The 27,708-nt window shown below is 46.8% G+C and overlaps 1 protein-coding gene across 1 annotated transcript; it reads right to left on the minus strand.

Annotated features, from left to right (window-relative positions):
• Positions 1-647: 647 nt before the first annotated feature.
• LOC142051424 (protein ELYS-like) lies at positions 648-27,708 on the minus strand. The gene is made up of 22 exons (XM_075080557.1): positions 27,442-27,708; positions 25,980-26,233; positions 23,029-23,209; positions 21,420-21,627; positions 20,031-20,147; positions 18,985-19,069; positions 16,850-17,000; positions 14,277-14,409; positions 14,008-14,189; positions 13,472-13,533; positions 12,527-12,631; positions 12,395-12,464; positions 9,369-9,464; positions 8,508-8,601; positions 6,910-7,033; positions 6,724-6,780; positions 5,364-5,510; positions 3,986-4,173; positions 3,670-3,814; positions 3,462-3,575; positions 2,303-2,450; positions 648-775 (listed from the first exon to the last, which is right to left on the minus strand). The coding sequence occupies exons 1-22, from the start codon at positions 27,560-27,562 to the stop codon at positions 648-650; spliced, it is 2,910 nt and encodes a 969-aa protein (XP_074936658.1). The 5' UTR covers positions 27,563-27,708.

The raw sequence follows: 27,708 nt of genomic DNA on the forward strand, positions 1-27,708 counted from the left end.
GAACAGGGCGTGTTGCTTTTAATCTTCTGAGAGTTTGTTATACAGTGGGGCCTCTTCAGCACGTGGCACCCCCTCCTCTGGGGATATTCCAAAGTCTTTGCCTTCTGGCCAGCCCATGGTCACTTCCAAGACTCCTGGGCCACTGGGGTTCCCTACTCGAGCCCGCTGGGTGATCAGTGCGACCCATTTACTCCATGTAGCATCACTTTGTGCTAATCCCACCTGGCACTGCTTGTGGTTCTCCCGAGTGCGGGGGGCTTTGAAGAGCTCTTGGCGCACAACGGGCACCCAGCCTCTGTTCGCACCATACCCGATCGTCGCTCATGGGCTCTTCCCTGAGCCCGTCTGACCGTACGCCGGCAGAGTGGCGTTATAACCTTGCCAGGCGCTCTCCAGCACTCCCTGACCATGATCACCAAAGACCTCTCTCTAACAAACCATCAAGTGCCTCCTCTTCATAAGCGAGCCACCAAATGCACACACAAGCACTGCTCTCTGCCAGGAGAGCCCTCACTAGCAGTTTAAATTAGCAATCAAGACTGGCAAGCACACTTGACAGCAACACTCAGTTCCAGGATGACAAGACACGTAGATAAAATCTAGCCACTGCTTCAGACCAGGAAAGTGATAAATGCCGGTCTTTTGCGTTACGCTGACATGGATGTTAATAACGGGAGATAAAGGAACTGACCGGCCTCCAGCTGCATATTAGTGACAGCTGCTTCCAGCTGGTTCTTTGACTCAAGGCTTACCTGGACCACGGAACTGCTGGATCCTGCGGAGATGAGCACGCCGTTCTCGTCCTTTAGGAAGCTCCTCTGAGACCAATAGGCTGGATCAGAAGCAAAGGCTTTGCTGTGCCCTGGATTCCTAGGGTCACACACGCCTGTGCTGCCGCTGTTCACAGAAGTCACACACCTGCTTCCCGCATCCTTCTCTCCCTGCCTATTAACATTACAATTGTAGTATCGAACTACCAGCAATCAGGCTTTCACTAATAAGTCATGGTCTAGTCTGGGTTTAAACCAAGTTCAACAGCAAGGCACACCACACCGATGTGGGATAAGCCTGCTCTTGAACCACGCCGGGTGATGCACGGCCCAGGAGTGAGTGACCTGAACCAACAGGCACATCAGGAACCGCCACTTGCATTTTTCCCTCTGCCTCACGTATGGGTCACCCACACAGCTCAGTGCATTGGAAAACGCTTTTTATTTGAGGAACAGCTGTAATTCAGAAGGAACCGCAGAACATTTCTCTCCGAGCATCTCAAAGGCACTCATTATCGTGACTGCTTTGGTGAGAACAGCATTCCTGCGATGGAAACCTGCAAGTTTTGCACAGAAGACAAAAGTACCAACAACATAAGAAACAAATGCTATCTTACTACGAGAAATTCTATTCTTTCATTGCATTTTCCGACTGGCCTAGGCTAAGAGGTTACAAGCATTGCCTAACAACTCACAAGAGACTATGGGTTGGCTCCTGCCTGGAGCTTGCTTCTTCCCCACCAGAAGCTATTTATGGTTGGTTACATGGGAAGGGATGAATTGCAGCAAATAAATGGAGTGCGCTGACAACCCTGAGAGTCATCTTCCATGAGAAGAGGTTCTGATGGGGGATTAAACTACTTTTAGTTATCTGCGGCCTTATTTGCACGCCGGGCATGTCCTTATAGTACGATCTGCCCAAGGTCTTGGTCTTTTCTCATGGCAAAAGGACAGTAGAGAAGGACAGTAACTGACCTTCATTGCCCTCAAGTCCAAATATACCAGAACTGAGGTTGATTTGGCCACACCACCTGTAGGAAAATCATCTGACAGCTACTGGCCTCTTTCCTGCTCTTTACCGTTCTGCCTATTTTTAAGTAAAAGAGGCAGAAACAAAGCAGAAAGGTGTCAGCAAGTGGGAAGAGATCACTATTTGATCACACAATCAAGTCTAGCAAGATGTGTACACCAATAGCTTGATGGTAATCATTGTTTTAGTTTCAGCTCTCTTAAATTCTCTAAACATATTTACCATAATATAAATATATGTATTTTGCATAACAAACATCATCATAACAGAAAAACTCTCTCTCAACTGGGTTTCTGCTCATTTCCTACCCATAACTCTCTAACTTTGGCCAACACACGACTGCTGAAAGGTGCCCTTGGATGCACATTTCCTGCATTAGCTGGTTTTGTTACTGTCGAGAATGGCTTTGGTCTTGCAGCTGTAAAGCACGAGGGAAAAACGATCAGCCTTGTGCAATCAGAGCGATGGTTAGTTGTGCGTTATATTCCCCCCCAAAAATTACCTTCTCTTGGTCCGGACGAAGGCAGATGGTAAGGCTTGGCTCTCTCTACAGCCAGCTGCCTCTGACCTCTAGGAAGGGTCTTGCCGTGCTGGGCTGAGAGAGAATTTCTGGCAACTGCTCTCTGTCTCCAGCGAGGAGCACGATCATTCTGGTGAACAAAAAGCGTAAAGCAAGAAGTTTCACCCTGTATATTTAGCCAAGTGGAAGGAAGACTAGAATAATAGCAGAACCTACAACTTTAAGGTAAAACCATGCCGGCATCCTGCAGAACCTCATTCTGACACACTTGTCAGCACCCACAAGTTTCACGTGGCTGACAAAACAGCAGCCTTTCCCTTGTTTTTCCTGAAACGCCACTGCCCCAGGTGACTGAATCTCCAGGGCAGCGGCGGGTTACGTTGGACAAGAGGAAGTAAGGATTAAAATGAGGAAGAGAAAGCTACCTACACACCCCTTCCCCCTGGATGGAAGCTTTCAAATGCAGGACCTCAACCTTCCAGAACCACCCCATAAGTTTGCTTCCCTGGAGAACTATGGTTCCGGAAAGCAGCACATGGATCACAGAACCACAACAGAAGTTCACATAACACAGAATTTGATATGGCTACTTTGAGATACAGAAGTTAGGTAAGAATTTCTGTCCAAAAAGTGGTAAAATGAAAGCTGTGGAATTGCAGACCTCACGCTATAACTTGAGGAAATAATAAAAAGAACAACCCATGACGCAAATGTTGCCTGTGGGTTGGCACCCAGAGCTGCGTGTGAGATACAGGAGATGACATAAACCACACTCTTCATTCCACAGTGACCCAAACAACTTCCAATAATCCGAACCCTACATAACGTACGTCGCTGAATATCTGAATGGTAAGAGTGGCTGACAGGAGATACTTATTTAATCCTTAGACACAAACAAACTGTTCGAAGTGGAGTCAACAACAGCCTGGAACACAGAATTTCCAACTGCACGGGGTAGCTCTGGAGTAGTGACACATTCTGTTCAACTTTTAGGTTCAGCTGTAACGTAAGGTGCAGAGGCTTATTGCAAGTATTTCAAAGAAGGGTGTGATAAAGAAAGCAGGATTCTTACTGAGCGCTGTTAAACCGGTCAGTAACCCCTGAGAGAAACTGGCACACTTGGCAGGACTTTTACGCTTACCATGAGATGAACGTTCATCGCCTGGTTCAGCCGTGCTGCTGCCATACAGTTGGCACGCTGCAGATGCCGGGCTAAAAGAATTTCATGAATCCGTAAAAATTTCTCCAAACACTTCTATGAGAAATAACACATTTTAAAACATATATCATGATCCTGCCTCTTCTCTTGGCAAAGAAGGGATTCAGATTTTCCTCTTGCCCACACTTACTTGTTCAGAGTCTGTGAAAGGCAGCCTCAGGAAGTCTCTCACTAGTCCCATCTCCCGACAGATGTCATACATGTCTTTTAATAGCTCTTCCTCCTTTAACTGAGCGGCGTCTTCCTGCAGCAGAGCCCAAGCCTCCGCCATGCACCTGTAGTTAATTTTTTGAGATGTAAAGGCGTATTAATAGTATAACTAAAAAGATGCCCCACAGTTATTGTGCTCAAAGTTTAAAGGAAATTTAGGGGATTGTGATTTCTAGTGTTTGTTCTCCACCTTTCACAGTATTTCAATGCCAAAATGGTGGCAGATATTTCTTTACCTATTGGACAACAGCACAGTGAGGAAAAGTCGCTCTTCACAACTGCTTGCAAATGGTGGCTTCATCACCTGCATGTATCTGAGGGCTCGCCCATGCTCTCCTTGGCACATGAGGGACCGAAGAATTCTCACGTGTTGCCACGACACAGGTTTGGTTGTAGCTGGGTGAAAGAGCAGGGCCAGGGAATTCTGCAGAAGGTGGAGATCAGGTTTACTAAGATCACAGAATCCCAGGTTGGAAGGGACCTCAGCAATCATCTAGCCCAACCTTTCTGGGAAGAGCCCAGTCTAGACAAGATGGCCCAGCACCCTGTCCAGACAACTCTTGACGGTGTCCAACGTGGCCAAGTCAACCACGTCCCTGGGGAGATTATTCCAACGGTGACTGTCCTCAGTGTGAAAAATTTCCCTCTGGTGGCCAGTCGGAATCTCCCCAAGAGCAACCTGTGTCCATCCCCCTTGTCCTCTCTATGGGACTCCGTGTAAAAAGGGAGTCTCCACCTTCTTTGTAGCTACCCCCTAAGTCCTGGTACACGGGGATGAGATCCCCTCTGAGCCTCCTTTTCTCAAGGCTGAACAAACCCAGCTCTCCCAGCCCATCCTCGTATGGCAGCTTCCCAGTCCTCTGATCATCCTGGTGGCCCCTCTCTGGGCCCCTTCCAGCCTGGCCACAGCCTGTTTGTATAGAGGGGATCAGACTGGACACACAAGCACACAACAAAACTGTTCAAAAGTTTCTTCAGTAAGGGTGAATGTCCCTGATACCGGACAGGTAAATATAAATTCTTTACTATTTGCAGGAAAAAAAAATCAGTTAGCCATACAGAAAAAAACCAGAGTCTTTTAAAAGGAGTGATTCACACTCGGCTAGGGTAACCAAATCCCCATAGGCAAACATCACTTCTTATAAATACAAGTTATTCTCCAAAAGAGGTTGTATTAAAATTGTGACAGGCAAAGAGCAACCCTCAGCATCAGAAGGAACATGAATTAGATTGAAGAGTCACTTTTGCGGTCTTCTGTCTCAAATCTTGCTGCCAGGATGGTCATTTGACTATTTAAAGTACCCAAACCACTGCTTTTGAGAAAGCGCTCGACTGCTCTGCTGAGAACAACCTGAACAGACGGCTTTGGCAATTCACATCTCAAGCATTATTAACGCTGACTTCTTCATTGTCTTAATCCATTTCCTCTCAACGTAATTAAAACCAAACTGCAGATCATCACGTATTGCTGAAGGTGCTGCTGAAGCAGGATTACAAAAGAAGCTTCCCATGTTTTATCACCTGTTATTAGCTAAGCACCAGGGTTTTAAAGTCATTTGCTAGATCATAGCCTTGCACTACAACGTATGCCTAACTAAACTGTCACATGCTTACTTCATAGTCCTTGTGGTCTAGAAGCCAAAATCCTTGGATAAGCTTAACAAGGCCCGAAGGGATGGCAAAGGCAGCTGCGAAGGAGTCGACGGAAGGTTCTGTTTTGTTCGGAAAGGAATGTATGATGTCCAGCAGCAAGTAAATTGTCTGATATCAAGTATCTAATTAAGGCTAATAAATTTGCAAGACCAACAATTTATCACATGAAATAATATTATTCCTATGATTAATATAATAGGAATAAATAATAAAAGGAAATAAGAATATCATAGTGGTAGGACGCAGAAAATACTCTTGTATTAGTCTTGCCGTTTTATGCTGTTGCAACCTGAAGATAGTCAGGCCCTAACAACAAAATTGCATTCTGAATAAATAACCAGAAAGACAGACTCTTTGATTTCTCTAAGGCATTCAGAAAGGTTGCCTTTCGATATTTAAACAGTTCTGTTGGAAACTCAGGCTCCCTCTTTAGTCACTGCAGCCACCAGCTGGACATTCAAAACACGAGAACGGCCAATGCTTGATTATTAAAGCAAACAAATTCTACAGTTGGTTTCTTCCCTCCTTTCCAGCGTATATAAAACAAGTGAAATTCGGGTGTCCTTACAGCACAGCTTAGCTCTGAATGATTAAAACTGGATTTAAACCAGTATGTGGATCACTCATCGGCAGTGTCACTTTCTCTTTCTGACAGCTGGTTTGGGGGGTCTATTCTCATCAGAGAGCTCCGGGGTGCAACAGCTTTAAAGCCCCTGCTCTCTAGGCTCCCCTCTCGGCTCAGGCAACAAACAACCAAAGCAACACAGTGTATTTCGGCAGCTTAAAAATTCAGTTTCTGCCCAATGGCTTTTCCCTTCTCTCTCTCTATTATTCTGTGTGCCTGCACTTGTAACAGCACAAAAGCAAGCCCTCTTAGCTGTGCTGGAAAATGGATGATTTCAGCAACATCAGGTCCTGGTAAACCGCTGTCAGAAATCCTTTTGCTCTGAAGCAGCACATTCTAGTGCATCGCTTGAGGAAGCAGCTGTTTGCTACAGCTATGGGTGCTTCAAAAATGAAAAACAGTTTACATTTTGAGAAAATCTAGGGGAGCTTTCTACCTTTAACATTGCTTAGTAGACCTGTTTTCTCACATCAGAAAAGACTTTGCAACAAACCATTTTAAAAATTCCTAAAAAATCCACAGTACAAAGAAATCAAACAATGCTTCTGTCTGCGACTTAATTCTTAACTACACGTGTTCATCCGCAGTGTGTTTGAAGCACAAATTAGAAAATGCATCGAACACGTAGGTGACAGACATTTCAGACCCCTGATGCGCGTATACTGGAGGTGTAACAGAAATAACTCCAAGGGATACGATTGCATGTTTGTGGCTTTCTTCAACACCTTCTAGCAAATACAGCTCCAGCAGTGCCTGGAATGAAAAGGTAGAAGCTTTTTAAAACTCCTCTCTTTGAGAAATCATTGGCTTTGGGGGAGGGCTGGGCTGGGGCTGGGGTTTGTTGTGGCTGTTGTTGTTGCCTTCAGCGAACACAACACTCACGCGTAAACTAGGAGGTGGGTATTTCCCCGTTCCTCCTTCATCTCTCTGCCACAACTTCTCAACTCGGTCTCCTAACTGGGAAACCATCCCATCGACCATCAGGCAGTCAGAGTCCCATTTTCTTCTGGAACAAAACCTAGCGAGGATTTGCACAGAGGAAAACACTAATTCTGGCCTCTCAGTGTCACAGATTTCCTCCAGCCAAAACAAACCCAGCTAAAGCTCCCACGACTCCAAGAAAGGAACAAACAGACAAAGGCATGATCGTGACTTGAAATAGACTGGAAAGAAATTTCGGAGTCAGGTGAAAGGTGCTCATTAGATCCTAGTGAATTATTAAAGGAGCTCCAAATAGGAATCCAAAAAGCTCCCTTATTAAGGGGAAAGTTGCAGCGACCTTTTAGTTTTCAGGTTTTCTTTTGTGCCGCATTACTTGTAATACAAGGGCAGTGTGAGCAAAGCTAACCCAAACCCCACGCCTCCAGTGGGAGCGTTCCCACACACAGCGGTGAGACCACAGCACGGAAATGTCAGGCTTTGGTCTCAGCACCTCGCTTTTGTTACTGAAAAACAGTCACGGTCAGAAAGCTGAGCCCACAGCTGAATTCTGGTATCACCTGAAGCAGCACGTTTGTGCCTCTGCACATGCCATCACAGTGACGGAGGGCTGGCCTGTTAAACACGGCATTGCTCAGAAGCCCATCGCAGGCTCCTGCGGGCTGCGACGCCAGCCTTTCATTTCCCGAGGAGGACGAGCAGAAGCAGCACGCTGGAGGTGGTGCTTCTAAGGAGCCCGTGAGCCTGTACGAGAGTTACCTGAGAAGGACGCGCAGGAAGAGGAGCTTGAAAGCCAACGCCTGACATAGAGCAGCTTCCACCTGGGCTCCTCCTGCTGCACCTTGCTCACGGTGCCATGGCCACGGCTACTTGAGGACTTTCTTTAGGTTACAGAACAGTTGCCAAAGAAAAATCTGTTCTCACCTAACCCAAGGCACATCACCATTATGCTCGTGAGCCAGCCCAGGAAAGGCAGTTCCCGTGAGGAAGGCACTTTTATCCAGTAGCCAGGAGCGCGCTGGCTGTGCCAGCTGCATGTGACTCTGCCCATCTCCTTCAATGACACCGCGGTGCTTGGGAGTAGGAGATTTGGGCCAATCCCCTTATCGCCATCTATCACTGGTCATTGAGAGAGATTATTTTTCCTTTGTTTTTTGGTTTTTTTTTCCTAAAACATGCTTTCTTCTGTGTCCAGAACAATTGCTCTGCAAAGGCCGTGCCTTGCTGACCTGGCCGTGACTGATCCTGTCCTCACCACACGACCTTTTCCAGTGGTAACAAATGACACAGAATTGCCAATGAATTACGTGCACGTCAAAACAATGATGATACCAACAAAGGGCACTAAGCAGAGGTATATATCAACATTTCAACACAGGAAAGGAACCTCTCTGTTCAGCAGGACACACGCATCACTCCAGTCAAGAGTGTTGCCAGCAAACGCATGAAGCATAGCAAATACAGCTGCTGATGGAAAAGCCACTTGCTGCCGCTTCTAAATTTGCAGCGGAACTGCTCTAGAGCTTTCCTGCACGTCCTACCTTGATAAACACTCCAGTTTCTGTCGATGACCAGCGTAGTAGCTCCGAATCAGAGGATAATTGTAGAAAGGTCTAGAGAAACGCATCTCATCACCTACAGGCAATAAATAAGAAGTAAGTTAAAGAAGTCATATCACATTTTCAACCTACAGTTTTTGACCAAAAAGACAGAAGAACACACAAGCTGAGCATCAAAAGCACAGGCCAGCCTCCGACTTTGAAAGAAGCCCATCCTCCTTCTGCCTTTGCTAAAAGAGACCTACGACACAGGAGTCAATTCCTCCTTGTCCTAAGTGCCATTTCAAGCTTACAGGTGATGTAGCATCCAGAACATGTAGTGTCAGCTGAAGTTCACTCTAAAAAAAAAACCCCAATTCTCAAAGGGAATGGGTTTTTAAACATGTCATGTGAACATGCGTAAGACAGTTAAGGCTGACAATAGGGTTTATAACCCATCCAAATGATGAACTATTTCCAAGGTGTATTTTTTCCTCAAACAATCCATAAAAAGTTCAAAACACGCACGTCAGGCTTTTACTGTAAAATCAAGCATTCCCGTGTTGGTGCTTTAGGAGTTACTTGTTTACAATCCCAAGGATTTCAAGCTGTGGGCACGAGCAACTCCTTCACTTAGAGGCTTAGCGCTGTTTCTGAGAAACACCCCGGAAAGAAACTGCTTCCATCATTCTACACGACGGAGTTGAAAAAACAGTGAAATCTCAATTTCAGCAGCAGAACTTCAGCATCTGCTGTCACTGAACCGGCACGACTTGGTATTGATGAAGCCTTGACAAAACCATGGGGAAGCACGTGTTCATAGGAAGCACTGACTGCTACAGATGCGTGACAGTTTAGGCTTACCTGAGCCCTCTGGCAGGAGACGGGACCCACAGAACCAGAGGACCACTCGTGCATACAAAGCTGCGAGGCTGGTCACCGCCAGCTTGTTTGTCAAGTCTGCAAAACATGAAAAGAAGCTTAAGAGGACTGTTGGTGTGCAATTTCTTTTGTTTTTTATAAAACTCCCCTCATTGCACTAAAGAGAAAGTAGAAAAATAACACGGTAGGAATCTTTGCCTGTGCATTTTTCACTCCGTATCACTTCCTTAACTGAAGAAAAAGCCCACAATCACAAGCAACCCCTACAAAGAAGAAGATTCACTAAAGGTTTAATAAAAAAAAGTGAAGTCGGAACTACTAAATCCACTCATGGATAAGGCACCTGTTCTTCACGTAGCAGAGAGGTTTACTCTAGCAAAGGGATTTTCTCTTTTCTCCTCAATATGCCAGGAACAAGTTCTAATAGAAACAGCTACAGAAACTCATGCAACTCACTTCACATGTTACTCATTTAGGCTTCCTCTCTGATTTTAGTAATTTCCAATCCAATATTTGCATGCAATTATGCACTGCTAGCTGACAATCAAAGGGAGTATTTGTCACAGTGCCACATCCCGTTGCTGTAATTTCAAGCCGGGTGCTTGCACAGCTCCTTGCTGAACGCAGCCTCCCCACCCACTCGCACGAGCTCCCCAACAAACTCGTGCCCTGAACTCAACGCGCGTTAAGTGGCAGCCCCAACCCCTCCCATTTAAGCCCCTTCTCCCCGCTACATTTGACTTTCTGCCAATCAGCAAAACCAACAACAGCTCCTCTTTCCACAATTACAGCCCCAGCATCGTTCCAAATCTTCATAAGACACACCAGAGAGTTAGAAATACTGTGACAAACCTTTTCCAGCGAGCTCTTGTGCCTCTGTTAGAAAACAGTTTAAGACTCTGCTAAGGTTGCTCAAAAGCAACTGGCGGTGCTGCAGAGCCTGTAACCTCTCCGGGTCAACGGAGTTGCAGGAGCCGTCAAACAGCGCAACACCTTTTCAAGAACAAGTATGAAATCGTTAGCCTACAGAGCCATTTCAGAGTTTCAAAGTGCACTTCCAGATCTGCGGGCAAGACCATCTACCAGCAGATCACTGAATAAGCTCAACTGGAAAGACTGATTCTAGGTTTGCAGCATGGCTGCACTAGTACTCACAGATTTGCTCAAATGCGCCTTTTGTATAGATCACTCGGCTCCACGTCCAGTCAAGGGCCAACTGTAAATTAGCAGCAGAACTTGGCTGCTCTTTAAAAAGAGAGAACAAAAAAGAAATGAATCAAGAATTCCAAACGAAGAAACCATGCAACATAAAAACCACATAACAAGTCTTACCTTTAGATGTCCAAAGCTTAATGCAGCCAGTCAGAAGCCCTACAGAACCTGTCTGGGCAGCAGCTGACAAGACCGCCTCTAACTGCTCCTCCTAAAAGTAACAGGCAAAATCAAAGGAGAATCCTACCTGCTTTCAACATCCAAACCACCAACAGTAAGTGCTTGTTTCTAACTCTACACTCACTCAGGCATCACAGGCTGGGCTGCTTGTTGCTTTGAGGAGCACATGGAATTTTCCCCATGACATGACAACTTCCCAAAGGCTAATTCTAATCTTTATTTGCATGCCTCTGCATTATCCTCTCAATTTACTGTGTTCCAATTAACTATTCCCAGCAACGTGCCCTGCTTATACCCATGGCACATGGGGTGCAGAGAAGTTTGCCATCAGGAATGCGCGAAGGGGACAGAACAAACAGAACTCTGCAACGTTTGCATGGAAGCAGTGAAGCCAAGATCAAGCAGCTTTGCAGGCTATGAAGACATGAAGGAGTTACGACACCCCAAACATTAAGTTGTCATTTCCCAAAACGACAGAAAAGAAGTGAAACATTGATGTTCTAATAGGTTTCAGTTTTAGGTGCTTCAAACACTGTGTTCTAATGCCGTGGCAATCCTTCAGAAGGGCAAAGCACAGGCAGGCACAGACGTGCACTGTTAAGGAGTAGCTGAGTGCAGCTGGTGCTCTGATACTTCTTCCAGGTGAAATGATCATCGAAACATAGAATCATAGAATCCTTAAGGTTGGAAAAGCCCTCTAGGATCATTGAGTGCAACTGTCAACCCAACACTACCATGTCTCCTAAATCGTGCCCTCAAGTGCCACGTCTACATGTCTTTTCAATACCTCCAGGGATGGTGAGTCCCCCACCTCTCTGGGCAGCCTCTTCCAATGCCTGACCACCCTTGCAGTGAAGGCATTTTCCCTAATATCCAACCTAAACCTCCCCTGATGCAGCTTGAAGCCGTTTCCTCTCGTTCTATCGCTAGTGACCTGGGAGAAGAGACCAAGCCCCACCTCACAACAGCCTCCTGTCAGGCAGTTGCAGAGAGCGATAAGGTCTCCCCTCAGCCTCCTCTCCTCCAGGCCAAACAACCCCAGGTCCCTCAACCTCTCCTCATGAGACCTGTTCTCCAGACCCTTCCCCAGCTTTGGTGCCCTTCTTTGGACACGCACCGGCAACTCTATGTCCTTCTTGTCCCGAGGGGCCCAAGACTGAGCCCTCAGCAAATTTTCCTTTTTAGGGCTTTTGCTTTTTGTTTGCTTGTTTCTTTGGCTTTTTAAGCACATTCAGAAGTATCTTTCCCTTCTAAATAAAATCATCACATTCAAAGCCATTTCTACACATTCGAATACACACATCAGATTTCCATCTTTTTCTGAAAACCAGTCTCAGACAAGGAAACATACCGAGTACAACTTACGGTGGCAAACAAAACCCCAAACCAAGCTTCTTGCCCCTAATTCTGAGATTTGTCTTACTCACATTCACAAGCAATTCCTGCTCAAATGCCTAACAAGCCTCTGAATGATCTAGTCTCAATTCAGCAAAGGGTATGACAAATTTCTGCATTTCCCAATTATTTCCAACGTGGAGCTGACATCAGATCACCCAATCTGAATGGAAGAGCCTACATCAGGCTTGCAAAAGAGACAGCCTATGGGCCAGGCCAACCTGCCAAGACGTTCATGTTAGCTACCACACTGTGCACAAGTGCTCTTTGCCCCAGCGCACCCCCACAGATCTGGTGAGGAATCCAGTAGAGAGGAAGATGAGGGCAGGGAAAGCCTGCTCTCCCCTTCCTACTAAGTGCTCCTCTGCCTGATGACTCGCTCGCTCAGCATTTCGCTTGGAGCCTGCCTGGGTGAAGATGGGTTCTTCATCACAAAGGCTGCATCTCTCATGGAAATCCTTCAGAGGAGAGAGAAAGGTTGGTGCCCGGCAAATGGGAAACCTCTGAAGGAGGGGGGTGAAGTCACTGCGGTGGGATAAAGCAGAGAGAAGGTGGTGGGTGTCACGAGCTAAAGGTGACTGAGGTGTTGCAGCAACAAGAGGGCAGTCCCAGAGGAGTCAATTGGGCACCTGTAGCACAAGGCAAAGGCTACAGGGGTGAAGATCTGCTTTGAGAGGCTGCAGCAAAGCCGACCGATGAAGGGAAAATACAGGGAAGTCATCGGGTAGAGCTGCCAACAGCAATTGTTTGCTGCAGCTCACTGCCTTGGAAGCAAATGATCAGGTATAGTCCCGCAAGCAGATGTTCGCAGACACTCGCATCCGAGTGAGACACCCCCATCGTCAGGTCCTGCACGGAACCTAATGCTTTGAGAGACTGACGGGGGGGGAAGGTTGTTCTGAGGGAACGATGCTTCCTTTTCTCCGTTCTGTCCTCTTTTCCAAGGTAATCAGGGATCAAAACCCGAACTCAGGACCACGCAGGCAGTTGCACTCATTGATGAGAGAGAAGGAACAGCTTTCCCCAACTTTCTCTTCCTGCTCCTAGAGCAGCACTCTCTTCCTTTCTAGACATTCAGGCCCTGATCGTGCTTCAACAGGAGACAACGGTGGGTTTACACTCCCAAGAGGGGACCTCAAACATTACATTTGATAAAACTGGTAGGGTACAATTGCAGTTACGCGTGTGGATGGGCAGGAGGAGCATTAAATGGTCCCTGACACCGAAAGCAGCGCCATGGAAAGCTTAGGAAAGGTCCATCTCTTGACATTCTCCATAAAGATACAGTAAAAGCTCACCTCCTTCCGGAAGCCGCTGCACGTCACATGAACAACTCCAGAGCTCAGCAGGCACATGCCATCTGCAGAGACAATGAACGTTGGACAACATACCATACTCTCACCGTGATGGTAGCACCAGTTTACATTTTTGTCACAGCAACCTCTGGAAAGGTACAACTGAGTACCCGTGCTCCTCATGACATCACTTACAGCCTTTTTTAGAAAAACGATGACTGAGTGTAGAAATTTTACCTCCGGGGTTATCGAGGTGCTGCGCTTTGAGCTTCAGCCCAGAGTCATTTCATTTGATCACCAGCACCACCTCACGGGCTGCGTTACAGAAGCACCCAACCCCCAGACCCAGCCGCCTGTCAGGCAGGTGTCACAACAGCACACACTTGGTCAGTACAACGTCACCAGAGTTGGGTGGGTGGGGGGTTGGGGTGTTTTGGTTTAGGTTGCGTTTTTGCGTGACAAACAGTGAACAGGAGAACCAAGAAATGGCATTTGAGCTCGTTTAAGCTTATCACTATTCAAAGCCGTGTAATACCTACCAAAATTATAGGTGCTTGGATGAAAACACAGCTCAGGTTGTGGATAAGAAGGAGGAACTCTCCAGCTTAGGCTGCACTCCTGCACCACAACATCCAGAAGGAGGTTTGGAGCAGTCGTGCTTGTTACAGCGTCCAGTGACCACAGTGCAAAATAGGGGCAGTCCTGAAGGGATTCTTCTGGCCTGAAAGAAAACAAGCGCAGAAGCTAAACGCCGACTTTCCAATGAATTATGGGGAGGGATACTGAAACCAGCTTCATAAAAACCTACCTTAGCGACCCTGGCTTTTGAGCCTGATACCAGCAGTCAAAGTCAAATACACCCAAATAAGCAGATGGTTTTCCCTGGCTGCGTGTATTCACTTGCCAGCTGAAGACTGAGACACTGGTGCCAGGAGATATGACTGGAAAAGGCAAGACATTGTTTCTTAGTGGGAGAAAATACAATCTATCTGACATTTTCAAAACATCACTTTCTATTTTGGATTCATTCTGTTACGTCACTCATGAAACGCAACACTTGACTAAGAAGAATTTTAACAATGTACACCATAGCATCACCTCTGTGATAGGTTTCAGTCATGCTGCCCCCCTTTGCGAGTTCAACCTGTATCCGTCCTAAGACAAATCCAATACACAATTGTCAGGTAATCAAGTTTCCCATACAGTAAGAGTGCATCAAGATGGTTAGAAAAAAACAAAAACCAAAAAACAACCCACCACCCTAGGAAAACATACATTGCTGCTTTTAGAAAGCATACAAATTCTTGTCATATACACTTGATCACTCAGCTGGCATTATTAATTTCCAGATTCGACTCGATTACAAGTGTTACGAATAGCTCCTTTCCAGCACAGTCAGAATGAAAGAACACAATTATCACACAAAACAAACACCAAAATCCAACCCCAACAAACAGGAGATTGGAACAAAGAGTTTAACATCAAACATTGACCATGTTACACTCGGGTTCTCTCAAGAAGTGGCATGGTCTGTCACCTCTGGGGAGAAGGCATTCTCCAGATGTGAGCAAAGTGCGGGGTGCATCCTTTACCCTGACAGAGCAGGGAACCAGGAGACAGGTCATTTGGCAAAATGGGTCTCTCTTCTCTGCTGAGTTCATCAGGGCTGCTCAGGGAGCCTCCCACGCTTTACTGTGTGTCATCGTGAGCTTCTGTGCCCTTTCACTTGTGTGAGCCGCTGAAACTGCCTTTGAAGATGTCAATTAGTTTCATAAATCAGAAGCCAGCTGCATTTCTAACCTCAACCCACATCCAACAGAAGCTCATGTGGGCCTACAACTTGAATAGTTTCTGGATAAAAGCTAATGAGGAGCCATCAGAAAAATGACAAGCATTTTTCCATGCCTCAGACTTCATGAAAAGGGGACCAAAAGGGCCTTTTTTGTTGGTTTTGGTTTGGGTTTTTTGGCGGGTGTGCCTGTTGGTTGTTTTTGACAAGGTTTTAGAAGGCCCTCTCCTCAGAATCGTGACACAAGTGGAGAAAATCCAAAGGGGTTTTCATTAGATTTTGACACGCTGTTGTTAGAGGATGGCACCCCAAAAGAGGTGGAAGCTGCCTCTTCAGGACTAAGTCAAAGCTAATAAACACAAATAGCCTAGAAAGTCATGCCAGTGTCGTCTTTGTAACAAGCAGACATAAGTTAAGGCCAGTAAGAAGAGAGGGAAGGGCATTCACACACCCAAACAAAAGGCTGTGAAAGTTATCACTGCAGCCGGCTCAGAGATGTGCTCAGAGCATCACTGGATGTGCAAACCCAGAGATGCACATCTCATTATTGCAAGGTAATGAAAGACACCAGAGGAGTTTTAACTGTCGGTCCGGACGAGGGAAGCCAGAAGCTATTGCTTTAAGAGCTTGTAGGTGTAGGAACCTATTAGACACAGAGAGGGCAAAGTGCACAGGCAGATCATGGACTCGTAGAGTCATTTAGGTAGGAAAAGGCCCTTAAGATCATCGAGCCCAACTGTAAACCTCATACTGCCAAGTCCACCACTAAACCCTGTCCCAAAGCGCCATGTCTGCACATCTTTTAACTCCCTCCAGGGATGGTGACGCCACCACTTCCCTGGGCAGCCTGTTCCACTGCTTCGCAACCCTTTCTGTGAAGAAATTTTTCCTAAGATCCCAACTAAATCTTGTGCTCTAGACCCTTCACCAGCTTCGCTGCCCTTCTTTGGACACACTCAGCACCTCAGTGTCTTTCTCGTAGTGAGGGGCCCAAAACTGAACACAGGATTCGAGGTGCAGCCTCACCACTGCCGAGTAGAGGGGGACGATCACTGCCCTACTCCTGCTGGCCACACTATCTCTCATACAAGCCAGGATGCTGGTGGCCTTCCTGGCCACGCGGGCACACTGCCGGCTCATCCAGGTGGTTGGGGAAGGTATCAAACAGATCTGGCCCCAGGACCGAGCCCTGGGGAACAGCACTCCTGACTGGCCGCCAGCTGGATGCAGGTGCAGGCATAGGTTGGAAGAGGGGAAAAAAGAAAGTTGAGGGAACATTCCTAAGCAATGGAGGGGATGATCTTACTGTTCAAAGACGAGAGCTGGAGGAATAAAATGACTGACAGGCGTTATAGAGGTGACCCCACCATACATCGCTACAGCATGTCAGCAAGCATTGAAGGGAAAAATAGGGTTTATTTTAACAAGTCCCACAGAACCTAAGCACCCAGTTTTTCCTTTGAAATAAGCCCAAGAAGTTAGTCTATACAGATATTGAAGACTTTCAGGCTGTGGGTATGGAACAGCATTCATTGCTTGGATGCCAAAACCATTTAGTTTAGAAAAACCAAACAGGGACATCAGGAACAAACCTTCATCAACGCTGCCTTCTCTGTCAATGCAGTTGGGAAAGATTTCTACAGCCTGACAGCTGAGTAGTTTGGTCTTGCTGCCCTGCCCTCTCAAGGGAAAGGCTCCGCCCGTCAGATCTAAACTGTACTTTTCAACACAGGATGCCAAACGCTGCGGAAAAAATCACAGGAGAGAGAAAGGTCATTCTGAGAGAAAAGCAGACATTACACCTCAGTAGGAAAGAATGTCTATGTCTACTAGAACCTGCATATTGTACTGTATCTCTCCCAGGCGCTTAATCTGATGGCAAAGAGAAACTACAGCTGACAAGCAAGAGAACTGAGTGTCAAACCGTAACGGGTAAGTTTGGCCGTAAAAGCTTTGCACATTTTCAAAACTGAGCATTTCCCTCACAATATTGGTTCTAAATGTGTTTTGCAGAATTCCCTGCACCATCCCGGTTTCTTCACAAACCTACGTATTTAGCTACAAAGGGAGATCTGAAATAATGCCATACATAGGCATGCAAAGCGCTTTGTTCCATGACTTGATCACAGAACTGATGAAGTTAGAGGAGTCACGGCCTTCCAGCAGCCAAAGCTCTCTTGCGAGGCATTATCTATAGGCACACACCGCTAGAGTGAATGCCCATCCCTCGGGAGTAGCCATGAGAACTTCTTACTGAGTCACACTCTTCTCTCAAACCACGTCAGCTCCTGCCAGCTCCTCCTCTCACCTCCTCAGGGACTGATGGGTGAAATATGCCTCCCTTCCTTCACCAAGTGCAGCCAACAGCAAAACAACACAGCGGACATGGCATGCACGTGGGCAAGGCGTTTAGGATCACAAATCCCTACAGAGTCAGCAAACTACTTTGAGACCTACAGAAACTCCAGCAGGATTGTGTGGAACCTCTGAGACCACCAATTGCTAAGCAAGCATTGACTGAAATACTGTCTTTCCAAATACAGCACTTGGTCAAATGATCTACCCTACAACACATGGGTGTGTGGATTGTGGACAAAGAGAAGCTCTACAATTAAAAAACAACAAAACCAAAAGCTAAGCAGCTAAAAATCTCCAAAACCTACCAGAAAATAAAAAAATTGATTGTACCTCATTCTACCCAAGTTTCCTAAAGTTTCAGAGCTCTAGAAGGAACTGGCATGAGCTGGCACGAGACAATCCATTCTCGTATGACCTGATATGTTACATTTAACTCACCTACTCTGAGAACAGGCAAGCTTTCTCTTAACCATTCTAGGAAATACTGCTAATAAATATCAAGGCTGTAGAGCACAGATCCTCTCCTACCGCACCTCAACAGGAAAGACATGCTCTGAATTAAGATTACTTTCCCATCAAAAAGATTTTGCAAGGGTTTCAGGCGTAACACTGAATAAAATTATACGTTCTAAAAATGCATCTTCTATCTGTTAGATAACAGAGAGGTAAGGCTACTTCATCTCTAGTTTAAACACAACCTCTTTGGAGCCACTTCTAAAAATTTACATATACTTTTTTGACCAAATCAGACCACTCTTTACTGTATTTGCGTATTTTGCTGGCTTCAAGAGCAGAGTTCATAGGTAACGCAGCCAAAAAGTAGAAAGAGTTCTCTTTAGAGCTACTAAGTTTCAGGATCAGCACCGAAGAGACCCTGCAAGTGAGCATCATGTGAAGTCCTGCTGACAGAGCTCAAAGGGAAAGCAAGAATTTAAACCTGAAGACCGGAACAGAATAAAGCTGTACGCCCGTGTTTTAAGGAAGGGAGACAGACAGAACCTTATTCAACTCTGCAGTTTGGTTAAACAGAGCTACTCAAAGCCCTGTCTTCTCTTCCTACATGCCATTCACTTGGTGTTTAAATGAAGAATCATTTTATTTGTAAAAGCTGCTGCCTCTTCAGGAACTGAATTTATACGGGCTCTTTGCAGACGGCTCTGGCTGGAACACACGACATGGCGGTATGAAATTGTATGACTTCTTTTCAAAAAGTACGGACAAAGGCCGTGCCCAGGAAGACTCAGCAAAAGATTCTTTCTTTTTAAGTCATCTCTGAATTGTCATGGTCAATATTCCCCCTGCCAACTTCACTGATACTCCCTTAGGGAAAAGGACTCTTTCCAGCCTTTCACGGACGTGCACGTCTTACCTCGTACATGACTTGTCCTGAAGCCAAGCGCCTCCTGTCTGCGAACGCTAACTGCAACAGATGTAAACTCACGGCATCGCCTTCACTGGAAAAGGTATAAATGATGACATTTGGTTACAAAGCTGCTTTATAGTCCTCGTTACCCTTTCCTTAGATCTAGGCTGAGGTTTCCTTAATAGCATTGTCTGGCTCAAAAGAAAAACAGCCCTTCCCAAAACCTGAGAATTGGTCACATTTAGCCACCAAACCACAAAGGAGGAAATTTGGACACTAACAGCTTCTGGGGCAAAGGCTACCCATACAATCTGGAAGCTTCAAGGTGTTCTATGGAATAAAAATGGTTGGGAACAGTTCTTTGCATTGAAGAGCTCGCAATCAAAACTGCTTTACAGTCAAACTGAAAAAGATTGCCACTCCATGAGCAGCCGAGCTGAGTAAATAGCTTGCTGATGCTGAAGGGGGCAGATCTTTCTCCCCTTCCCTTCCCACCAAAGCTCCAGTCCCTCCCCTGCACACACGGCACCTTCCACACCCTCGTTTCAGTCATTAGCCCAGCAGGAAACCACCGACTTGGCTGCTGAACACCTTCCCTGCCAGCCGAGCTGAGCTGGCTCACCAAGGCTCAGGCTGGCACCAGGGAACCGGCCATGCTGTCACCTCCTCCTTTAGGGGCAGCACGCTGGTGGATCCGCACCTTTAGTGCTCTGGAGCTGCAGCCTCCACTGCGCTCCGTGGTATCTTAATACCACGGTGTGAATATCAAGCAAACCATGAAGCAGTCATCAGGAAACAAAGGAAGCCATTTAAGAATGCCAGCACAGAAATAGAGCCACTGTCGCTTTGCTGCCTTTCAGCAGGGAGGAACTAGTAGGTCCCTCTTCATCCCTGTTACATCCTGTACAAATCGCACCGTCAGCTCCTTCCATACCGGAGAGAATCTCCTGCACGGCTAATTCAACAAAACAAATACACGTGGGTCAACTCTAGGTGAACAAATACTCAAAAAAAAAAGAAAAATCAGTGGCCGATAGTAAGCTTTTATTCACCTTTCTTGCGTCGACTGAACAGCCCACAAGTAGCAACAGTTGCGAGGATCATGCTCAGGCTCTTGAAAAGTAACGGCGCAGACAGGAATCCTTCCTCCTTCAAGCTGACAGTGGTGCCTGCAGGGTTAAAAAAACCAAAGAAAGCAGGTGAGCCTGGTGGCCCTGCCTGTTTGTAGAAGGGGAGAAGCATCTTCTGAGCAAAGAGCCCCTGATGTGCTTCTCCTCAAGGCACAGAAGGTCACACTCCCATCTCAAACAAGGGAGTCACGGGAGCGACTGCTTTTGATGCAACAGCCACGAGGTGAGGAAATTACTGTCCATCACGGGCAATAACCTGGCTTTATCTCCTCCTCTACCTGCGGAGCAGGAACATGAAAGATTCCTTCAGCTGCCAGGCAAAAGATTCTTCCTACTCTTGTCGCCTGCTTCAATATTGAACTGAAAATGCAGCCTCTCTTCTGCACAAGCTGAAAACAGCGCCAAACACCAGTAGTGTCTTGTTTCTTTACTTGGACTATCTAAAGCGTTTCTCCTCCAGACTTCTGAACCTTCTTTGCACCTTCACAAGCTATTCTTGCCACCTCACTATCCCTCCACTCTCTATTCATGCCGCCAATAGTTCCCGGTGAGTCACTGCAGATTTGCTTAAGTGAATCCCGATCTGAATTGGGTCAGATATTCCAGGGGGGATTGCTCTTTGGCAGAGCTGAAATCATCTCCCTAATTTCTCTGTTGCTTATCCCTTGACACGACCCTTATTCCACCTCCAAGTGTTCCAAGCAGACTTTCATTCCCATGCATCGCTGCCTTGGAATGGGTCAGTCCCCTCTTTTGGTCGAGGCTGAAATGTGGGAGAGAATGTCTTTTCAGCCACAGATCAGCTCTTGAGCTTTCATGTCTCACTCCTTTCAACCTGGACGCTTTAAAGAATATTATCACCACAATCCCATCATTAACATACTTCAGCCTTTCAATGGGTGCCCTCATTGCAGGAGCTGGTTCTGAGAAATAATGTCTACAATCTCTTTCATTGAAGCACACACATTTACTGCTGTCACTGAATACTGCTGGTGGAACAAACTGCCTTATGGAAAGCAGCTCTCTCACGCCCTAACTGCTTGACAGAACCCAGAGAAGGGAGCTTTCCGCAGTTCCTCAGCCCACAGGCACAATAAGGAGAACAATCCCAGCCCGCTGGGGAGAAGGCGGCCCACTGAATCCAGGTATGGCTCAATGGTTACTTCAGAAGGGGATTCCTAAACACTCCAAGATTACACTCCACATTTCCCTCCCTGAAAAAGGGCTCTTTAAATTAACAGACTTCCTCCTCAAGCAGAGCCTTGAGAGCCCTGCACCTCCAGGCGTGACCAAGTGCAAAGGCCGACTTACTCCCGCTGCAGAGTTTTCATATTCCACAGTGACAGGGAGCCGTCGGAAAAACCCACGGCGAGCTGGTTGCTTCTGCTGATGTAGCACAGGGTCGATATTGCTGTTCCTGAAGAACACTGTAACTGAAGGCAGAGATGTCTCCCTGCTCTGGTCACGGTTGCTCTTCCTTGTGAAACGCCAGCAGCAGCTCTAGTGACAACTGTTAGACCTGCACGCACAAAACCACACAATAAAGGAATGCGTTATGCCATTCAGGTTGCATTTGAAACACTGACGTGACAACATGTATGATCTAATTCTACCGTCCCCGGCAAAATACCCATTGATGCAATACTTTGTCTGCTCTTCCCATTTTGTACGCATTCAGAGCACATAGGAACTCTCTGACTGGACAGGTATCCTCGCTCCTATTTCAAAACCAGGTGAAAGCGAAACCTCCATAGACAAATTCTTCCTGGGCTCTGCACATCAGGAGATTGGGCCTCATGGTGAAGCTACTTGAAGTGACACCAGCTCCCGAGGCCACTCTTGTAAGAGCAAAAACAGCGTATGCAATCCGAGTACACCAAGCACAGGTTCCGTTTGGTCAAATGCAGGGATTTTGGTAAGGCATATTTACTTTAAAAAACAAGCCTAAACTTTGCCCCAAGTCAATGAACAGAAGCAGAAGAACATTCCCAAGAAATAGGGCACGTCCGACTGTCATGGTTTTAGCTGGGATAGAGTTAATTTTCTTCACTCTAGCTGGTATAGTGCTGTGCTTTGAAATTAGCATGGAAAAAAAAACCTGCTGAGATAACACACAGATGTTTGGGCCGTTGCTGGGTAGCGCTTATACTAGTCAAGGACATGTCCAGCCTCCCATGCTCTGCTGGGTGCACAAGAAGCTGGGAGGGGAGGGGGCACAGCTAAGAGAGCGGATTCAAACTGACCAAAGGGATATTCCATATCATGTAACGTCATGCCCAGTATGCTACCTGGGAGGGGCTGGCCGGGGGAGGGAGGGAGCAATCGCGGCTCGGGGACTGGCAGCATCGGTCGGCGGGTGGTGAGCGGCTGTATCGTTCGTGTTTCCGTGGTTTTTTTTCCCTGTTTTTTCCTTTCCCTTCCTTTTCCCTTTTATTATATTAACATTATTGTCATTATTAGCATAATAATTTATCATTATCATTATTGTAATCATTAAACTGTGCTTATCTCAACCCACAAGTTCTTTTGCTCGTCCGATTCTCTTCCCCATCCCTCAGGGGTGGGGGGTGAGCAAGCGGCTGCGTGGTGTTCAGTTGCCAGCTGAGGCTGAACCACGACACCGACACACCTTCCTGTCAGGCAGCTGCACCGACTCGGATGGTCAAATTCCTACCCCTCACTGGTGAAAATCACTGTGACAGAGGGACCCTGGTGGGAGGGGGTATTTGTAACCTTAGGAGGAGTATGAAGCCACTCCCATTTTTAATCCATTCGGGACTAGACGATGTCAAACCGCCACCTGTAATCAGCAGCCATAAACGTCTGCACAGCAGTAGCTTCAAAGTGGGATGCGTGTTGGTGATTTAAAAGACACAAGTTTTCTTACTTTTCCGTTCAAGTTTAGAAACCGCAAGCTCACCCGATGGTTCATTCTCCCTCTGACTGCAAGAGAGATCATCCAAACCAAGGTCCACCACAAGCAGATGACCAACATCTGTCGCCACTGCTGCCACGCCACAAAACCCTTGCAGAGCCTGGTGCAGGTGCCAAGGCCTCACGCTGGCTCCTCCGGGGTTAGTTATGGGCTCTACAGCAGTTACCTACAGGAAAACTACAAGTTAGTATTTAAGCTCTTTGACAAGCTAAATAGAAATCACTCAAAAGTGAAGCCAGAACCAGCCCATCAGAAGCAAGAAAGTAAATACAGGGTTGTAAGACTTAAAAACACAGCATTGATCCCAATTATATCCAGACAAAACAAACAAACAAACCAACCCCCAAAAATGTCCGGTACAAAAATCCGTTACTGCCTTCCGTTTACTGGGTTTCCTGCAGGGATTTCGCTGAGCTCACTCCAACTGCAATGGTGCAGTCTATTATCACAGCTTACCAAGTTCCATTTTCTACTTAGAAACCATTAACTCGAAGACAACACAGAAAATCCGTTAAATGCAAGAAACTTGACCGTATTTAAGGGACTGGAGTAAGAAAGACCAAACTCACTCTCGCTCTCCCACGGCCCCCAGCCCGTCAGCACTGGGATACAGCCCACGCCTTCTTTGCCAAACAGGTATTAGGGCAAATCTCGGCTCTCAGTCAGACGCGGCAGCGGCCAAGTTGCAGGGGAGACACACCGCTGCCACGGCAATGGAGTATTGTTACAGATAGTGGAAGGGAGATACCAGCTTAGGAAAAGTTACACCAGTCCTCATTTAGAATCAAAAGAGCAACCAGGGAAAGCAGAAAAGTTTTCAGTGCTGAAACAGCGGCAAAAAGCCCAGCAGCTGGTTCGCCAAAAGCCAGCTCCCGCTGAGGAGAAGCGCACGCTGCTCTGTAACACGCGGAGCCGCCTGCCAGCAGCTTTAGTACAAGGCCCTGATGAAGACAGACCTTTCAGCACCTGCAGCCCCTCCCGGGACAGCCCTGGCTGCTCCAGCAGAGACACCAGCACGTGAGGGCTCCTGCACTAAGGCTCCACAACAAAAGAACACGGGCTGCCCTTCAGCCTCCTTGCATAATGTCACACAGTGACACCAGGGAGCTTTACATCAACACCAACCTGTTACACGACAATGGAACAGAGCAGTGAGCACCACAAGGATTCCTTTTTTTATATATATTGGTTTTTCTCCCCAGAGGTGGGGAAAAATTGACCAAACCTCGAAGCCCCAAAGTTCTCTCCTCTCCCGTATCAAGCACTTGCTGTGACTGCGCTGCCTGGCAATCTGCTACAGAATTTACCTTTCCTTTGGGCCACAAGAATTCCACTCCTAGAAGTGCCCGCAGTAATTGAGACAACTTTATATTGTTTCAGACTTCCTGGAAATCAGATGAAATCTCCAATCTTCTCAGCTACTCAAAGCACCACCAAAAGTGCGTTGATTATTCGAATTCTTGCTGCTCCAAGCCTTGATGACTCTCAGGAGGAAAGCAGAAACACTGCACATATTGTGCTGCAGAATCAGCCAAAGTTCCCGTGTTGCTGTTAACTTTTTTTCTTTTAAGGTCTCGTTTTGTTGTTGTACAACTGGCCCCAAATCCACCTTTTCCACCTTTGCATACAGGTTCCCAGTTTTAACGCTTCAGTTTTCCCTGTAGAAGCTCCTGGAACTGCCTATTTTCCCACGGCACCAGGCACTGGCTTTGCACACTCTCCTACACTGCTGCCAGCTCATTCTGGGAACGAACGCAGAAATCCTGTCTCAGCTCCCTCACTCTGCATGCTGCCCTTCTGCCTCACACAAACCAGGAAGAGTGGGGAAAATACCATTCCAGAGCTCTGAAACATGCAACCGTTATAAACCAATTTAATACCATTAATATTTTCAATTCGGGTTTGCTTTTACAAGTCTGAATGGCTGCACGTCTATGTCAGCACACAGCTTGCCTTTCCATCTCAAACGCTGAGATTTATCAGGACGATCGGCAAACCCACACAGCGGAGCACCAACCCAGCTCAGCTCGTTAGAAATCACCACCACACAAACGCGCACTGCCAGCAATCACACTGTAGCGCTACAGACAAACAAACCCCGCCTGGATTCTAGCAAGTCAAACCCAATCACGCTCTGGAAAGCTGAGTAATACGGAAGTATTTATCTGTCGCAGATTCTAAGGTGGTAAAGATAGAGTGAGTCTTGATGTTCCATTACCTTAAGGTGACTCTTGTCTACATTCAGATAAGGAGCCGAGGGGAAAGGACGTCATTTGAGTTTATGGGTTAGAGAAGGCAGGGAAAATTAGCAACATTACACCAGAGTATCCCACCGGCACAAGCACCATATGCAATAAGCAGAGGTTCAAGGGCTTCAGGCTGAAAGTCAGTCTGTAACCACCTGCCAGGTAACGCAGTGAAGCCTGTTTTTTCCCATCCTAAGTCAACAGAAAAATGTGCTTTGCTCTAAAGTCACCTGCTTGCTAGTCCCAGACTCCTGGGAATGTGCCGAAGTCAGCTACAGCACAGCCATGGAAGTCTGAGATATTTTAAAGACAGTATTTCTGACATAATGAACCATTCAGGACATGTATGTTACCAACACTTGAAAGGCAGGGTGAGGACGAGGTCTTTGTCACTCTGGCTAAAAAAAAAGGTAGTTTTCAAGGCCTTTTTGTCAAAGTGGAGAATTAGGTAACTACGTGCTCTACTGTAAAACCAGAAAACTTGTTTGACTCTCTCAGCAAACTCAAAGGATAACGGTACCGTTAACCCCACGATTTCACATCAAGGTGCTCTCGACTGGACACTCTGCAGTGACAGTATGATGACACAATAGAGAAAATGGACGTCCTAGCAAAGAGACGCTCCAAAGCTGCTCCTGAAACAGCGTTATGCAGCACCTGACAACGTTTCCCCCATTAAAAAGGACCTACCCTTCCTGGCAGAACTACTGCTGTAACCACGCTTGATGTTCCAAGGTCGTACAGGCAGAGAACACTTCCCTCTGCTTCTCTCAAGCCAACCAGCAGCCCCGTTCCCGTCTGCCAGGAAACCTCCTTCACCACGCGGATGGTGGGAGGCTGCTCACGGGCTCCACTGAAACGGTGTGCAGAGAGCCGCTCTCCCGTCACAGCGCTCACGACCTCCAGCTGAGGGCCACACGCCAGCCAGGCCAGCCCATCTCTCCCTGGAAGAAGAGAAAAGGCTGGCTAAAGCAAACTCCCAAGAGAGGGTTGAAAACAACGGGAAAATCACAATCACTGCCCCTTTGCTTCAACAGAAGTACCTCACAGAGCAAGAGAGGCTTACCCAATTCCGGTCGATTATTGAAAATCACCCACTGAATCCTCAACCAATGCATCGTAAAATGAACCACCTTATTATTTTGCATTTGGACTTGTCATTCCTGCACTGAAGAATTCTGGTTGTTTGGGATAAAGATTACAATAGATTGGTCTCTAGTCTTTATACCATATTCAGCTTGGTTTTGCTAGAAATCATCTAAATACATAGGAGAATACAACTCCTAAAGCATATACTTCAAATATGGCAAAATCTCAGCCAATTCTTTTCTAGTTTACTAACTTTGCTCGACACACGCCTACTTTGGGCAGGGATTTGGACTTCAACAAGGAATTACCTTAAAATGGGCACTGCGGGAGCCAATTTCAACTTTTACACACGCTGATCACAGAGAGAAGTTAGCACATTTAGTTTCACTGAACTACTTCCAACACAAAGGGAGTATTAACTCAACTACTGCACTTACAGTCACACAGAGAGATCCTACATGGTCTTCACAGGCGCCCGGACACCCAGGCAGGCCCCCAGCGCTACCTTCAGATCACCGACAAAGTCAGCTACCTCATCTGCTCAGCCGCTCTCAGCAGCTCTCCCGGGACACTCCTCTGCGTCCCATTAAATGCTCTGCAAACCTGGCTGCAGCGCCTAACAGGGCTTTCCTCTTCCTTCTGTTTTTAGTCAGGCTAGGAAAGAAAAAGCAGGGGGGGTTGCCTCTCTAACACTGTGGAAGAACTAGTTCTGCATGGGATGTTATGATGGTACAAATAAATACAGCCCAAAACCACACCAGGACTTTTTTGAAAACTGCCTTTCCTTCAATTAGAAGTTGAGGAGGGCTCACGGACTTGCCCGTGTTATTTTAATAGCTCAAGACTGGTGCAGGCTGTTGTCCTTTCAAAGTTTAACTCTACTAATGTTTTAATGTTAACATTTTTCATCATTTTGTCATAGTTCATCCTTTCTGTTCTCTCAAAACCTGACGCACCTGAGCAGCACTAACCTGACACAGCTGATACTGTGACCCCGTGCCTCAGGTCACCTCCAGGCAGTAACAACTTCACAGCAAGACCCAATTTCAAGGAAAAGGCTCACCTCTGGAAAACCGCCCACGCAGCACAGACCCTCGGGTGAGCTCATCTTCCCCAAGAGCCTGAATGGTCACCTCGGGAAACTGCAGCAGGCTGCTCGTTACCTGAGCCGCGAGGTCTCGCATTCTTCACTGTGAATAGAGAAAAAAATGCAAAAAGAGGCTCCTGACAGCCATCGACATTTTTGAGATTGACAGAACTTTCATCCCTTTGCCGTGAATAATCTCCCGTCCACCTCCTGCGGCTCTTTTCCTTAACGAAAGGGCACTCA

Source organism: Phalacrocorax aristotelis, unplaced genomic scaffold (assembly GCF_949628215.1).
Source record: "Phalacrocorax aristotelis unplaced genomic scaffold, bGulAri2.1 scaffold_34, whole genome shotgun sequence".
In the NCBI taxonomy this organism is placed as follows: domain Eukaryota; kingdom Metazoa; phylum Chordata; class Aves; order Suliformes; family Phalacrocoracidae; genus Phalacrocorax; species Phalacrocorax aristotelis.

Coding starts and splice junctions, on each gene's coding strand:
- LOC142051424 (XM_075080557.1), bottom strand. CDS start 27,562: ATGCGAGACCTCGCGGCTCAGGTAACGAGCAGCCTGCTGCAGTTTCCC. Junction 12,632..13,471: donor GCAGCGGCTTCCGGAAGGAG/GTGAGCTTTTAC, acceptor TCTCCTCTGAAG/GATTTCCATGAGAGATGCAG. Junction 4,174..5,363: donor TAGACCACAAGGACTATGAA/GTAAGCATGTGA, acceptor CACCTTCTGCAG/AATTCCCTGGCCCTGCTCTT.